The sequence below is a fragment of the Otolemur garnettii genome, unplaced genomic scaffold (genome assembly GCF_000181295.1).
Source record: "Otolemur garnettii isolate 467f Iridium unplaced genomic scaffold, OtoGar3 scaffold00047, whole genome shotgun sequence".
NCBI classification, from domain to species: domain Eukaryota; kingdom Metazoa; phylum Chordata; class Mammalia; order Primates; family Galagidae; genus Otolemur; species Otolemur garnettii.
In genome coordinates this window covers 9,557,772-9,573,202 of record NW_003852442.1, presented here as the reverse complement: position 1 = coordinate 9,573,202, position 15,431 = coordinate 9,557,772, and the positions used below count along the sequence as shown (strand labels likewise).

Sequence of the window (15,431 nt, the reverse complement as noted above, 5' to 3'; positions counted from 1 at the left end):
AAAAAAAAAAAAAAAAGAAAAGAAAAAAACCTTAGCTATGATCACAACAATCGCCCTTTGGCAGCCAGACCAAAATATTTAAGAAGTAGAAACTGTAATAATAGTAACGTCCCCTTAGGCACTGGGTAAGCACTTGGCAAATCATCATATATAACTTACAACACTGTAGGAGCAGGAATTGGTTTTCTCATTTATGGACAAGTAGATTGACTTTTTAATTTATCCAAGGTCACTCAACTAGTACATGAGTGAGCCAGGACTTGAATCTAGGAATGTCTACTCTATAGACATGAAACATTTCTGGCATTTATGTTTCTTCAGTTCCCTTGACACTGGTACCCCCATGTTATAAAGGGGGAAGTGGGAACCAAGTGGATAGCACCAGGACAAAATCCAGGTTTTCTGAAACTTACTCAGGGTTCTTGCCAAGGCTGGATGAGGAGAAATGGCTGGCTGCTTACTGACCTCCTCCCTGCCTCACCCCACACTCCCATGGCCCAGACATGCTTAGTAGACTTAACACTATGTTCTCCCTTAGAGTGACTGCACCAAGCTGTTCAGCCAAGGCATTGGAGGGGAGCAGGCCCAGGCCAAATTTGAGAGCTGCCTTTCTGACTTGGCTGCTGTTTCCAACAAATTCCAAGACCTTTTGCAGGTAAGTTCCAGATTCAACTGCTAGCTGAATCCTATGCCTTTGTGTTACTCTGAGGGGATTATTAACTGGCTTATCTTGGGCTCCAGTGTGTACAGGAAATGGGGAGGAGGAATGAGGGAGTAGCACACAAGCTTCTGAGCTTACACAAGTCCCTTGAAACTAAAGGCCCTGTTAGTTTTTCTACAGTGAAGCTGTCACATTGCCAAGCCAATGTCTAGTCCTCTAGAACCTCCACTTGGCCTCCACAGTAACAGTAGGCCTTGGAAAAATGATCAGAGGAAATGGAACCACATTGTTGCTCTGACCTGCTGCTTGGCCTTAGCCACAGGTGCCATCTACCAACAGGCACTCTGAAATCTCTTCTTTTGAAAGTTTACCAGAACCACCTCAGGGCCTCATCTCTAGCCTGGACCTGAATCTGCACAGACCTGGAAAGGGATATATTGTTCCTGGCTTCTTTAATTAGCATTATCTCTATTATACTTCTGACAAGGCCTGCAGAATGCCTCAGAGCTGAAAGAATGTCCTGCAGTCATGGGATAAATGAAGAAATGAAAGGGATGGGGGTAGGTGCCTCCTGTGTCTGATGTGTCTCTGCCTTGTCCTTGTGCAGGAAGGGCTGGCAGAACTCAACAGCACAGCAGTCAAGCCACAGGTGCAGCCTTGGATCAACACCTTTCTCTCCGTCTCCCACAACATCGAGGAGGTCAGCCTGGCCACACGTAGCTATCATGCCCAGGATTATCCCTCTATACCCCATCCCCAGCTAGAGCACAGTGGAGCTGCGAGACCCACTTCCTCACTCTTCCCCCTGAAGACTAGGTTCCTCCCAGGAAAGTTTGTTCTTGCAGTGAGAAGGGGTGAGAAGGGCGGAGAAGGGCTCAGAAGGCTATCAGAAGGGAGTTTTGCTTTGACCTGACTCACCCTCTTTTATTGAGGTTCTTGTCCCACCTTTCATAGACTTAGGACCTTTTTTTGTTCTTAGCCTAATGATTTCATTCCTTTAGAATGTGAGATGCAAGAGGGAATAAAATGCCAGGAGCGTTATTGCCCAGGGTGGTTCACTGGTTTTTGCCAGCGTGAGTGGTCAAGCTGGCTTTAAACTGGAAGAGTCAGAAGGAAAGGAAGACCCTGTAACATTATTCTCTTAGACTGGTTGGGGGAAGTGGTGGATGAATGGGTACTACTTAAAAAGAGGCCCATGGTGACCCACCTTGCTTCCTCACTATAGGAAGAATTCAATGACTATGAAGCCAATGACCCTTGGGTACAGCAGTTCATTCTTAACCTGGAGCAGCAAATGGCAGAGTTCAAGGTGAACAGGAGCTTCAAGGGTCAGCTTATGGGATTCCCCACCTCTGCCCAAACTAGCAGCCTGTGGCTTCTCATCACATTCCTGCTGGGGACCCTAAAAGCCTTTCCAACCCTAGCCTGTACAAACACTTCCCCTTGGCCTCATGTAACTGTCCCATCCCCTGAAGACTCCAGCATAGAGGCAGAGGGGACTCCCACTGACGTCAAGCCTCTGTGTGCAGGCCAGCCTGTCTCCAATCATCTATGATAGCCTGACTGGCCTTATGACCAACCTTGTTGCCGTCGAGTTGGAGAGAGTAGTGCTGAAATCCACCTTCAACCGGGTAAGGTCAAGGGGGCACAGCTCTATCATTTCTCCTCTAAAGATAAGTGATGCTGCCACCCCAGGACTTCTTTCCCCACTGTGTGCTATCCATAGGCCCTGCACATCTAGGCCCAGTCCCATTCTGGCTTCTGAGGCCTTAGATCTAACTGCAACTACATATACAATACCATGTAAGGCCCAGCCAGCCTTGCCACCCAGCTATGAGGGCAACTGAAAGTGTTTCTGCTTGGCCAGAGGGCCAGGCTTTAAACAGCATAACTGGCTTATGTTCTTCGGCAGTTGGGCGGTCTGCAGTTTGACAAGGAGCTGAGGTCACTTATTGCCTACCTTACCACGGTGACCACCTGGACCATCCGAGACAAGTTTGCTCGGCTCTCCCAAATGGCCACAATCCTCAATCTGGAACGGGTATGTGGGACTCCCTTGGCCTAGCCAAGGAAAGGTGACTGGAAAGCAGGCCAAAGATAAAATTTGGATCCTTGCCACTCCCTGCAAACCATGGGTCTGGCAGCAGCCACCCCTGCAGGGCACCTTCCCCTTCCTGGTTACCCCTGCTTTGCCTCTAATGAGGTCCAGGGCCTTCTTTCAGGATAGCCCTGACCTTGCCAACAGGTCTCTACATTCTTACCTACAGGTCACCGAGATCCTAGATTACTGGGGTGCCAACTCTGGCCCATTGACATGGCGCCTCACCCCTGCTGAAGTACGCCAGGTGCTGGCTCTACGCATAGACTTCCGCAGTGAGGACATCAAGAGGCTGCGCCTGTAGCACCCAGGGTGAGCTCACCTGGCCCATCACACTTCCAGGTTATCCCTAAGTGGTCATAGCCAAGTTGCTGAGCAAGACTGTCTGGCTTAAGGGAACTCTGACCACCCAGACTGTACCATGGCTGGCAGCAAAGAAACAAGGCCTAGACTCACTCCTGCTCTACCCTCAGACCTAGCTAGGTGATGCTTTAGGGGCAGCCTTTTCCCACCAAGAGAGAGGTGACAACAACTCATTAGGTGGGAAATTTTAGGCAGGCAGCATGCACCCCAGGCCTACCTTTTGTATGGCCCTCAAACACTACAACATGCTGCCCCTGCCAGGCTTAGACTTGGGTACATCTGGGGGCCTGGGAATTAGGTTTGACTCTGAGGAAAGACTGTAATGTTTATGATCCCTGAATAAAGACATTCATGGAGAGATGCCAGTGTACTATTTCCAGGGAAGGCTGGGTGCTTCGGGCCCAGACAGGTCCACCAGTTAGTTAGTTGCACTGAAATGTGAAGGCAAACCCTAGAGCCCCCGCCTGTGCCACGCCTGGAGTAGTGCGCAGCTGCTCCAGGCCCCACATGAGCAGAAGCCTCATCCAGTCCTGAACCCTCAGCTCCACAAGCTGGATCATCCTGGAGGCAGTTTCCCATAGTGCCAATGGAAGTGGTAATTGCTCCCAATAAGAACAAAAAATACTTATAAGGACAACCTAGAAGGGCAATGAATTTATTCCAAGAATGTCATAATCCTGAGAACCCACTGCCCAAAAGGCATCAGGTCACTTGGTACAGTCCTTACTTAGTGTTGCTGGTTAAGGCCTGGGTTGGCAGTGACTTGTTGGCTCACTGCCACAGACTTGGCACCCTCACCCTCTCATGAGGGTTGAGCACAATGTCTCTACAACTCTTAAGAAAGGCCGCAGGAAATGCCTCAAAGGCCTCTTCAGGGCTGGCCTTACCATATGCTAAGGCTGGTTGTCATCTTTTTCCAGGGCCCTCGTGGAAAGTGAGAAGACCCACTGGGCTGTGGAGTTTGTAAAGGCCACATGGGACACTAAGCTTAGGACCTGATGTCCAAAGAGAAGAGAGGCCAAGAGTAGGCTGCTAACAGCCAGGTCACAGGAGAGCACTGTCTCTGCTTGCCCTAGTCTTCCTCAGGTCTTTAGGAGCAGATTCGCAGAGGTGGGTGAGGGGTAGGAGGCTGAAAGCTCCCATGGGTAAAGGAGGGGGAAGGGGTCACTGTAGCTCCAAGTTTTCTTACAATGAGGGGCCAGCCTCATGGGAATGGGCATTAGGGTGAGGCCTCACTCCCCAGCAACTTCAGGCTCAGGCCCTGAGTATCCACTTCTACCAGGTGGATGCTGCAATTTCCAAGACCCTGGACAAGATAGGACATGATTGGTGTTTAGAGAAATGGGAAAAATTTCAGGCCTTCTGGAGGCTGGACTGAGGCTGCAGGGCCGGAGAGACTTGCAGATATAGCCCTGGTTAGCTGGTGGGCTACACTGAGGTCTCTTGTCCCCACCAACCACCAACCCCAACAACCATCAAGTACCTCAGTATTGGCCAGCACCATCTCCAGAGCTGCCTTTTGCCGCGGCTCCTTGGTCAACACATAGAGAAAGCCCCCACCGCCTGCCCCTGCCAGGCTTTGGCCATACACGTGAGGGACCAGAACATCCATCAGACGCCGCACAGCCAGGGGCTCACAGCCTGGTGCCATGAGCTTCTTCTGCTCCCAGTATGAGGTCAGGCACTGGCCCAGCAGAGGCAGGCTTCCTGAGGTGAGGGCAGAGAGGGGAGTGGTGTCCCTAGGCCAAGATACTCAACACCCAACTGTAGATTGAATGAAGAACCAAGAGCAGCACCTGTGGCTCAGTGAGTAGGGGGCCAGCCCCATATACCTAGGGTAGCGGGTTCAAACCCGGCCCTGGCCAAACTGCAACAAAAAATAGCTGGGCATTGTGGCAGGCACTTATAGTCCCAGCTACTTGGGAGACTGAGGCAAGAGAATTGCCTAAGCCTAAGAGCTAGAGGTTGCTATGAGCTGTGATGTCCCGAGTCTCTACTGAGGGCAACAAAGTGAGATTGTCTCTAAAAAAAAATGAAGAACCAAGAGGCACTATTGACCCAGTGTAATGGTTAAGAACCCGGGTTCCAGTGCTAGCTGGAGACAGGAGTAATACAGCCCACTTCAGAGTTGCTTAAGGACGAATGTGCATAAAGCCCAGCACAGTTGGTGTTCAGTGAACTGCGCAGCCACACACTGGGACCCCTGCTCAGCTCTGACTTCCTGGAACTCAGCTATGGCCTGTTCCCCCACCTGCTTTTGTCAGGTGGGGCTAGAGGGCCTTTACCACGATACGAGTTTTGTCTTGAGTTTTTTTCACAGCTCTTGCCCAAGTCTGAGACCCCAGAGATGACAGACAATAGACATCTGTTCCCAAGGGCCTAATATCTGGGCCCTGTGCCAAGCTGTAAATGACCCTGGCCTCTGGACTCCCACAAGCTCTGGTTCCTAATGCCCTGACCCACCCTGGAAGAAGCATGTCACCTTGGCGGAAGGCATCAGCACATTGCTCAGTTTGCCGCACCAGGTTGTGAGCATTCTGAACCACAGCAGGCAGCCGGGCGTACCAGCTTCTCAGCACATCCTGTAGATGAGGCGGGAGAGAGAGGTGCACTGAAGATCTGGACTAAACTAAGCCATCTGCCTCCCTCCCTCATTCTGGGGCTAGGGCTCACCTGCAGCAAATTCCGTGCCAGGCGGGTCTTGCCAGTGTACACCAGAAGCAGGTGGTCACTGAGCTTCTGGACAAAGCCCTCAGGCACAGTGATCTTTTCCACCTCTACCTTCAGTGGCAGCTGAGCCTGGGAGCGACCCACCTTGATGCCAGGCATTAGGCCACCCACTTGATCCTGCCAGCCACCTCCTGCAAGCCCAGGGCCCCGTCACTGTCGGAACTATTGGGCACAACTGCACTCTCCCTTGCACCCCTGGTGGGACCAGCATGGAAAGAAAAGATAGCTTCCCCCAACTCATTGGGACAGGTGAGGTATGTAGCTTCTGTTTCCAGTAAGGGAAAGGACTTCACTCAAGAGCCAAGGTTGGAATCCTCAAGGCCTGAATTTTATTGCAGACCTAATGTGTAACTGGAATTGAGATAAACCACATCAAAAGATAAAGATTTTACACTAAACCTCCGAGACTCCCTAGGGGAGTTTTAGCCACAGGAAAAGTGATACAGGACTTCCCTATCACCTAAGTCCTCCTGCACCCTATCTTTTCTGATACATAATGTTTATGTTGGAAAGCGGCTTTTCAGCATCCCTTATCTTTCTCCATCTTGAAAGAGCTTGTTTACATCTTCCTTTAAAATGAAAGTATGGATCTCTTTGCCCCCCCCCCCCCAGCTATATAAAATGATAAAACTTGAGCTCCCTTACAGACAAGGCTATGATATTTGGGAAAGGGCCTGCAAGGATTTAAAAGTATAAAATCCAAACAGCCAGAGGCATCTGGAACTTTACAGCCAAAACGTAGCATAGGGCCCAGTTGTGCCCCTTTCCTTCAGAGTACTTGGTGCAGTTTGTAATCACACCTTTACTAGGTGGTTATTAATTTCTGTCTCCCATGGACCATGTCTGAAGAAAACAAGGACCGTATTTTTTTTTTTTTCATTTTATCTCCAGGACCCAAGAGTCAGATTTTCAATAAAAAGTTGTCAGTTGACCAAGTGAAGAACTTGTACGGTACACCTCAAAAGAAAACTGAAAAAGCCTCCCACCTATTTCTTTTGCTAATGACTACCTACTGTAGGATGTGAATCATAACAGAAGGAGGAGACTAGGCTGCAAAGTAACGAGACATCTGTATGTCTTTGCAGCAGTTTCCTCCCAGAGTCATGCTGCAGATGAGGCCTGGCAACCTGAGACAGGCAGGGTGCCCCAGGACCTGGGACCAGACAAACCTCTGGCTACTCTGTACTGCACATGGATTCCCGAAAGGCCACAGTGGTCAGGAAGAGAGAGAAGCCTGGTCCTAGTAACATTCATCAGATCATAGCCATTTGGGGGCTCTCACTGCTCCACTATATGGCTGGAGAGGGGGGTAGGAGGCACAGATAATCATAGCCCAAGGGAAGGACATGGTCCCAGAAGGGGAGGCTGAAAGTCCAAACCAGCCCTGCCTGGCCTTGTCCAGGGATAGCCCTGGATGGGGGCAGAGTCACCTGGTACCAGCCAGTGCCTAACATGAAAGGTGCAGTGCAGAATCTGGCATTCAGTAGGTGCTCATAAAACATCAGCTCATTGAGATAGAACATTTCAAGCTGAAAACCATCAGAGAAGGTCGCAGTAATAAGCAAATATAACTATTTTAAGGAATAGTACAGTTATGTGGCTGTTCACCAATCATATCCAAATCCAGGGGAACCCTACAAGCCCTTGGGAAAGTGCCAGAGACCTCCTCCCCAGGCCCAGAGCAGCCCCGTACCTGTGGTGAGCACCTGCTCCAGGTGCAGCACCGCGTGGATCAAGGCCTCCGTGCTCATTGCCCGGCCAGCAGCCCGCTGCAAGGCAGCCAGGGCGGCACCTGCCAAGATGCTGCTGGTGCCTGCCAGGTGTGAAGGGGGGGCACCAGGTGTGACACATCTATACCCAGCCTCATCTGCCCCACTCCCCTCAGGGCAGAGGCCAGGGAGGGGGATTGCAGGTGAGACTGGAGGGCTGTAACAGTGAATGGGTAGCAAGGGACAGGATCTGCTCACCGAGGCCAGAGCCATGGGGCAGCTCAGACCAGGTGTGCAGCTCAAAGCCACCCCCAAAGCTGCGGAGCAGCTGCTCACTCAGCGGGAGTTCGGAGTGGACACACACAATCCCTGCACAAATGAAGGCTGCCTTCAGCAGGGCACCTGCAGAGGGACAGGCACACAGCAAGGAATTTGGTCTCCACAGGCAGATGGAGACTCCACACCCCCACTATTTCCCAGTCCAGTGCAGGGCTCATCTGGTGGGATAAAAGGCCAGCAGCAGTAAAGGCCCCATCCCCAAACCACAAAATGGCTATGGGGTCCTTAACATGGAAAAATGTGTCATTTCTATTTCCTGTGTCTGCATGTGCCTCAACAAAGTAACATCCAGTCCTTTCCTTTCCTTCAGGGTCCCTCCACCAGATTGGCCACCATCAGGCCAGGTCCCAGTTATCTACAGTCCTTTGTGGAGGGGGGTCTCTAGGTTCTGTCCCTACCCCAGCTGGCTATGTTTGCCATCCCCACCTGCCAATTCCTGGGGTGCCCTGACCTGGGGCATGGGGCTGGCAGTAATCCTGCAGGTCATCCAGGCTCTGGCACGGTATCTTCATGTCCATTTTGTCCTGCCGAGACCCCACTGCCAGCCACAGCATAGGCTCCAGGATGCGGCGTGCCCTGGCCCCAATGGGCCGGCGGCCATCCACTTGCACAGCCAAGCCCAGCACAGCCCCACCGAGTTCATAGGCAAGGGGTGGGGTGTCACTCCAGCCCCCTATGGCAGTTCAGTAAGACCAAGCTGGGTCAGGGGGCTGCCAGCTTAGCTCTGGGGCAGCCACCCTCACCCCTACTCACCAGAGAAATCTACACGGGCTGGGCACTCAGCTACCACCCACTGCCCAGGTGCCAGCAGCTCCACTGGCTCCGTGGAGACAAAGTGCTGGGCTGACTTCACAGCCTGGCGGATCAGGATCTGCCCAGCCCCCTCGTAATGGCGGGCTGCTCGCACCAACAAGGCCGGCCTGCCACAAGGAAAGGGAGAGACAGCTGCATGGAAACACAGGCTAGGGCTGGACTGCCTGGCTTTAGGGATGTGACTGTCCTAGATGACCCAAACACACCCTGCCTTTCTCTGGGCTTCCAACATCAGGGGCCACTTGTCTAGACAGCTGGGGACTTCTCAAAGGGATCGTACTTCCATCAGCACCCACCTGCTCAGCCACTTGTCCCTCTCCTGGGCAAGTGCCTCTACACCACCTGCCAGGTCTCCGCACTCCAGGTAGGAGAAGGGCCGCATCCACTCAGGGTTGGCAGCTGGCCCACTCCGTAAGCCCCCACAGCCCTCTGCCATGCAGCCCAGTACATCTGCCACACAGGCCAGTGCCCGTGCCGCCACACCAGGGTTTCCTGCTGCAGCTGCAACTGAGGAACCAGGAGTCAGGGTGGCAAAGGAAGGGGCCTACCCCAACACCCTCTGCCCTCAGAGACTACACAAGATATATCCTTGTCTGTAAATGCACCCACTTTCTGCCTGGTAAAGCTCTTCTAATCTTGCCAGCCCCAGCCCAAAAGTACTTCTTCATTCCCACTAAGGGTGCCCAGAGTGGTTAACAGCTCAGGCTCTGGAGTCAAACCATAAGGGCTCAAATCTCAGCCTCACCGCCAGTTAGCTGTGTGGCTTTGGGAAAGTGATTTGAACAGAGACAATAATTCACAGTCCCTGGGAGCATTCACGAGATGCTGCTTATCAGGCTAAGGCTCTGAGCCCCATGCAGTGTGCCTGTGACCTCAGGAAGAGTGGCCACATCCCCTGGGTGCTCTGCTGTAGCTCTGTACCAACATCCTGGCATACAATACAGAACATGCAGGTTTACCAATGTTCACAGGACCCAGAGGCCTCAACCACTAAACTTGGAAACCTCAAAATAAACTCCACCGTGTCTCACTACTTTAGCACCTCAAGCCTCCCTTGTCCCATCAGGTTGATGGTCCAAAAGGCAGGTAGGGCAGGTGACCCTAGTCTGATCGCCCAGCAGTAATGGCCAGCACACTTACCCTGGTCCAGTGTGGCCAGCAGGGGCCCAGGACAGCCCTCTCGGACAGCAGCCTGGATCAGTGGGCGCAGGCTCAGGTCCTGCTGGGCCTCTAGCACATGCCGTGCCTTATTCAGGGCCTGAAGGAAGAACAGGTCCCGGCGGGAGGCCAGCGTGGCAGCCCGGTCCAGGCATAGCTGTAGCTGTTCCCAAGACAGGCGCCAGGAGGCACGCCAGGCCCGCAGGGCTGCACCCCCATCCTCTGGCGGGTCCAGCATCCACAGCATGTCTTGGGGCCCCAGGGCCCTTGAGGGGTGAAGCACAGGGAAGAGGCGGGCACTGAGAAGGCAGCGCTCTGCAGGGGGCATGTCCGGGTCCCACAGGTCCCAGTCTCTGACATGGGGAGAAGTCACATTAGCAGGAGGGAAACTCTGACACATCTGTCAATTCAGGGACAAACTTCTCCAGAGGCAGCACAGTGGGCAATTTGGGGAGGAAGGCCAAGCTGCCTTGCCTCCTTCCCCAGGCCACTAAGCAAGAATCCCAAAGTCTAAGCATAGCGAGGGATTTGAAGTTCCCCCAGCAGGAAAGTGCTGGAGTGAATCAAGTTGCCAAAACCACCCCAAGCCCAGTGGATGGTAGGGGGCTGGTGCTCCTCCAGAGCAGGGGGAAGGGTATGTGTCTAAGAGAGGCCACCCCTAGCTGCCCAGTTTAGGCCATGGACCTCACCGAATGCCTGTCCTCTTGAAGAATTCCCTCCAGGACATGTTGAGATATGTGCCTGCCCCCTGTCTCTGGGAGAAGAGGAGGAAGTGATCAGGGCTGAGGAGGCCACGGAAAGGGCTTAGGATGCTCAGCCAGAGGGCTGGGAGCTGCTTCCAGGAGGACAAGAAGAGAGACACAGCACATACTGGAGCAAGTTGGGACACACTGCTTCAAGCCCTTGGAGCCTCAATACTCTTACCTGGGGGCTAGCATTTGGAGCACAATCCTGGGTTCCAGGCCCAATCTGCCATGACTGCCTCTGTGGCCCAAGGCAGGTCACCTCCCTCTCTGAACCTCAGTCTCCAGCCTGTAAACTGGCGATAAAATCCCTACCCAGCCCACCTCAAAGAGCAGATGAGAGCAGCAAGGCAAAGGCCTGTTGAGACTCCACTGGCCATACCCTCCTCACAGTCCAATCCCTCTGCCAGGGCCCAGAGTGGGGTGGGAGCCAGGACACCCTAGGGCTTCCCCAAGCCTGCAGAGGGGGTATATAGGAGGGGCACCTACCTCCCAGCTGTCCAGACGTCCAGCGAGAGTGAAGGTACGGCCTGGGGAGCCATGTAGTCGTATGTGGTGTCCTTGAAGGACAAGGTCATGAAGCTCCAAGCCACGCAATGCCTTAGACTGGGCTGTGTCAAGGCCATTCAAGAAGCAGCCAGCACCAATGTGAATTGGGCCCTGGCAGGGAAGAGGGCAGGTGTCCTGGGAGGGCAGGCACCCAGCACCCCCAACACATACAATGCTAGTGCCCTGGCCCCCACCTGCCTACCCTTGTTCTCAGGCCTCACCTGCAGGTGGCAGTGCTGCAGGACACTCCCAGGACCCAGTTGGATGGGGCCCTCCAGCAGGCAGCTGACCACGGAGCTCCCAGCAGCCAGGAGCTGCAGCTCCTGTGCAGCCAGAAGAGGAGGACGTGAGGGCCAAGGGTAGGGGTTGCCTGACCATCCTCTAGAGTCCAGCATCGGGGTGTAGAGCGTCAAGGCCTGCTCCTCTCTATGCCTTTCTGCCAGCCAGATCCTCTCCAGACTTGCCCTGGCCCCCGCCTGAGGCTTCTTCTCATCACCCCCGTCCAGCTCTCCCCACCCCAGCCACCCCAATGGCCACCTCATATTCTGCCTGCCTCCTTCCTCAGCACCAGGGCACAGACACAGGCCCACCACCTCAAATGTGCCTGTCTCCCCAAGCAGACCCGCAGAAAGGTCTTCTTTAGCTTCTCAATCAGACAGACCTAGATACAGAATCCTGACTTGGCCACTTACTGGCTCTGTGAGCTTCTCTGAGCTACTTAGCCTCTTTGAGCCTCTGTCTCCTGGGGATAATAATACCCACACTCAGGTACTCTGTTCCAAGCATGGGCTATTCCCTACCCTGGAGCTCCCAGCCCACCTGAACCCAGGCACCCAATAGCCACCTCTGAGGGGCAAGGAGGTCTTACCTCTACCTGGGAGTGCACAATCTGGGCCCTGGGAGCCCTAGGGAGTGTGAGGCTCTGCAGGAACTCACTGGCTGAGGAGGTCATGTAGCTGTAGCTGCCGTTGGGGACATAAGCTGTAAAGACACAAGTACTGACCCCAACACAATGTCTGCTGCAGCTCAGGTGCCAGGCAGACCTCCCCTGGCAGACACTAGGCAGGCAGGCAGAGTGATGTTAGGCCCTGACAAAGGGAAGCTGAGGTCCAGAGGTTGTTTAGCAACCTGCCCAATGCCCCACAGCTAGAAAGTGGATGCACTGGGATTGGAGCCCAGGAATGAGGCAGAAGGAAGACAGGAAGAAAGTGAGCTCAGAGGCCTCTCCAGCCCAGAGAGCCAAGAGGCAGTACCTACCCATGGTGAGGGGCTGATCGCGAAGCTCCCTCCATAGCTGGGCCCGGGCACTCTGCAGATATCCTGCAACATCCGCTCCACCTTGCCCCAGCTCCGGGGGCCGCCCCACCAGGAAATCCTCTTGGCTCACATTCTGAGCCATGCAGAGCAGGATGTCAAAAAATAGAGACAGCTGGAATAAGGGTAAAAAGCACAGCTATTGGCAGCGCAGGGGTTGGGCCCTAAAGTTCCAAGACTGAGCTGGGGCAGCATCATCCTCAGAGACTCTACCCAAAAAGAGAAAGGGGCTGACTGAGGTCACACAGCACCTCGCTCCTAGTTCAAGGCCCCCTAGTTACCCTTCCCAGTCACCTGAACAGGCTGGGCTCCAGAGTCCAAGCCCATGTAGGTGCAGGCATCCAGGGGCGGGCTCACATGGGTGGCTAGGAGGTGCTCAGCAGTCTCCACAGAGAAGAAGACAACCCCAGAGACCTGGAGGGCCCCCAAAGGGTCAGGACAGGGGCCTTGGGACAGGCCTGGGCACAAGTCGAAGAGGACACATGCAGGTGGGCCAAGCAGGGCCACACCAGGCAGGGCCCTGGTCTCTGAGCCACTCCAGACTTACTTTGGGCAGCTCCCATCAAGGCACCTTTTGGAACACCCTTCACCTCAGGCCTTCTCCCAAACCTATTTTTCTGTCTTCCCCATCAGGGTCTAGTCCTGGATATTCCCACCACTCCCATCCTGGTCCTTCATTCTGGAAACATTCCCCAAGTCTGGTTCTAGATCTCCTGACTACAATCCCTGCGTTGCTCACATTCAGGTTCCAGGTTCTGAGGTTTAGGACAAGACCTTGAATTGCAAAACTACCCCTTCCTCAGATGCTGCCTCCATCTGCTCATCTGGATGCTAGTTGCAGATCTTCCTCAGATTCTGCATCTAACGTGTCCTGGAATCTTCTAGGAGTGGGGCTACCTCTGGAGGGAAAGCTGACCTTCTCTCCCTGTCCCATAAGGACCCCAAAGACCCCCAACCTGGGCCCAGCAGCCATACCAGTGGCACTTGCCCATCAGGCCTGGCACACCGTTGAATCTCTGCCTCGGTGCCCTGGTAGTAAATATCCAACACCAGGCCCTGTGTCAAGGGAGAAAAGAGATAAGGAAGAGCAAGAAAGGATCCAGGAGGCTACAGCCACAGGTGCCAGCAAGGGACTTCTCCAAATAAAAACTCAGGACTCAAGTCTGGGAGGTGCCAGACTCAGGGATGCAAGTATCTAAGACTTCTGCTCTGTGACAGTGGAGGGCAACCTTTAAATGTTTTCACAGCCTCTGAGCCTGAGCACACAGCTTGGTGGTCAGTGTGAAGTGAATTTTTAGCAAAAGAATAAGTGACCTCCAGAGCTGTTGCCATGAAGGAAACTCCTCAAGACTCAAAATCCAGGATGAGAGGTTGCCCAATGCACAGGGCTGGAAGGCCACCCTGGGCCAGCTCAGCCACCCATGCCGCTGCCCCCAGAGGTCCTACCTGGGAGTCAGCAAGGTAGACACCATGATTCCGAGCATAGGTGGGTGTCCCTGGAAGAGCGATCACTCTGGCTCCCTGGAAGCCATCCCAGGTGATCCCTGTAAGGTGAGGCACTCAGGAGGCTGCCAAAAGACCCAAACGAAGACAGGGAGTCCCCAGCCAGGACTTAAGATCCCAAGGCTGGGGCGTTTAGGTGCCTCTAAAAGGGAAATATGGTTTCCAAAGCTAAATGGACATTCATCTAAGGGAATGACTACCCTCTTCTCCCGCAGTTCTTCCATAAAGCTGTGAGGGGCAGAAGGGCAGGGAAATTTAAATCCGTTCTACAGACAGGCAGACTGAGGCCCAGCAGAGGAAGCCCTGCCTCTTGGTCTGGGCTTCATTTTCCACATCCTACAGCTTCCTATCTGAAGAGGGCAGGGGGCTGGGCCCAGAGACAGAGTAGGCAAGAAAGGCAGAACTAGCTTCTCACTGCAGGGGAGGGAAGGAGATACCAGGCCATCTCATGCTCACCAAGATTTGGAGGCACAGACAGCAGCATGTCCGTGCTACAGACCCACACGCCTGGCGGGGAGCCTGGACCCAGCTGCAGGATGTAGGGGAGAAAGAACAGACCCATAGCTGGTACCTGACCCAGCTTTTTCTCTGCTCTCCCCTAGTCCAATCTCAGCCTGGCCTGTTCATGTCCCCACATCCACCCTACCCAAGAGCCCTGCACTGCTGAAGTAACCTCCAAGGGAACAACTAGTCTCAGTTGCATTGGGGAAGGTGTGTCCAGGTGTGGCTCCTCATCGGACCAGGAGCCACACCTTCCCCCAAAATCACTGAGACTAATTTTTGAAGCTCTAACTTTAGGTGCCCCCAAAACCATTCCTCCTGGGGCCCCCCAGCTGAGCCAGCACAGACTACAGCTGGGTGCACAGTGGGAGAGAAGTGGCTCTATCTGGGACAAGGCCCCAGGGGCCATTGCCTGGCCTCACCCGATAGGTCATGATGTCCAACAAGCAGTCCAGGTTGTAGACCAGGGCTTCCACAGGGGCCTGGGGATCCTCCATAGGGAGACAGGTGAAGGCTCGGCCACAGTCATCAAAGGGGAAGTCTCGGCCCTGTGGGGTGAGGGAGTCTGTGAGGCTGAGAGCCTGGGGCCACCTCATTAGTTGTGCAGATGGAGCACAGAGAATAGGGAACGAATGACAAAAAATGTTTTCTTGGTGTTTCCTTTCATAATTTTTAAAATTAACATGATTATATATGGCTTAGGGCCTGTGGTTCAGCAGCTAGGGTGCTGGCTGGTTCGAATCCAGCCTGGGCCTGCCAAACAACAATAACAATTACAATAAAATAACAGCCGGGTGTTGTGGCAGGCACCTGTAGTCCCAGCTACTTGGGAGGCTGAGGCAAGAGAATTGCTTAAGCTCAAGAGTTGGAGGTTGCTGTGAGCTGTGATGCCATAGCACTCTACCCAGGACAACATAGTGAGACTCTGTCTCAAATTAAAAAAAAAAAAA

The 15,431-nt window shown here is 53.7% G+C and overlaps 2 protein-coding genes across 3 annotated transcripts in view; one reads left to right on the top strand and one right to left on the bottom strand.

Moving 5' to 3' along the window:
• Positions 1 to 3,483, top strand: part of COG4 (component of oligomeric golgi complex 4) — a 37,911-nt gene extending 34,428 nt beyond the window's left edge. Inside the window, exons 15-20 of the mRNA XM_012806146.2 lie at positions 539 to 655; positions 1,269 to 1,361; positions 1,887 to 1,970; positions 2,191 to 2,292; positions 2,574 to 2,702; positions 2,929 to 3,483. Coding sequence (XP_012661600.1) covers positions 539 to 655; positions 1,269 to 1,361; positions 1,887 to 1,970; positions 2,191 to 2,292; positions 2,574 to 2,702; positions 2,929 to 3,063 — 660 coding nt within the window. The 3' untranslated portion in view covers positions 3,064 to 3,483. The remainder of the gene's footprint in view (positions 1 to 538; positions 656 to 1,268; positions 1,362 to 1,886; positions 1,971 to 2,190; positions 2,293 to 2,573; positions 2,703 to 2,928) is intronic.
• A 278-nt stretch (positions 3,484 to 3,761) lies between these two features.
• FUK (fucokinase) overlaps positions 3,762 to 15,431 on the bottom strand; it is a 22,177-nt gene continuing 10,507 nt past the window's right edge. Inside the window, exons 5-24 of one of the 2 annotated variants that reach the window (XM_012806145.2) lie at positions 14,904 to 15,029; positions 14,437 to 14,509; positions 13,924 to 14,021; positions 13,453 to 13,533; positions 12,772 to 12,891; positions 12,421 to 12,592; positions 12,032 to 12,144; positions 11,385 to 11,486; positions 11,104 to 11,274; positions 10,561 to 10,625; positions 9,854 to 10,224; positions 9,010 to 9,220; positions 8,654 to 8,820; positions 8,352 to 8,573; positions 7,820 to 7,963; positions 7,546 to 7,665; positions 5,796 to 5,983; positions 5,605 to 5,704; positions 4,606 to 4,829; positions 3,762 to 4,428 (exon numbers count right to left, since the gene is read on the bottom strand). In XM_012806145.2, the coding sequence (XP_012661599.1) occupies positions 4,342 to 4,428; positions 4,606 to 4,829; positions 5,605 to 5,704; positions 5,796 to 5,983; positions 7,546 to 7,665; positions 7,820 to 7,963; positions 8,352 to 8,573; positions 8,654 to 8,820; positions 9,010 to 9,220; positions 9,854 to 10,224; positions 10,561 to 10,625; positions 11,104 to 11,274; positions 11,385 to 11,486; positions 12,032 to 12,144; positions 12,421 to 12,592; positions 12,772 to 12,891; positions 13,453 to 13,533; positions 13,924 to 14,021; positions 14,437 to 14,509; positions 14,904 to 15,029 (2,955 nt within the window). In that variant the 3' untranslated portion in view covers positions 3,762 to 4,341. The remainder of the gene's footprint in view (positions 4,429 to 4,605; positions 4,830 to 5,604; positions 5,705 to 5,795; positions 5,984 to 7,545; positions 7,666 to 7,819; positions 7,964 to 8,351; positions 8,574 to 8,653; positions 8,821 to 9,009; positions 9,221 to 9,853; positions 10,225 to 10,560; positions 10,626 to 11,103; positions 11,275 to 11,384; positions 11,487 to 12,031; positions 12,145 to 12,420; positions 12,593 to 12,771; positions 12,892 to 13,452; positions 13,534 to 13,923; positions 14,022 to 14,436; positions 14,510 to 14,903; positions 15,030 to 15,431) is intronic. The other variant, XM_023514072.1, reaches the window with a different exon arrangement.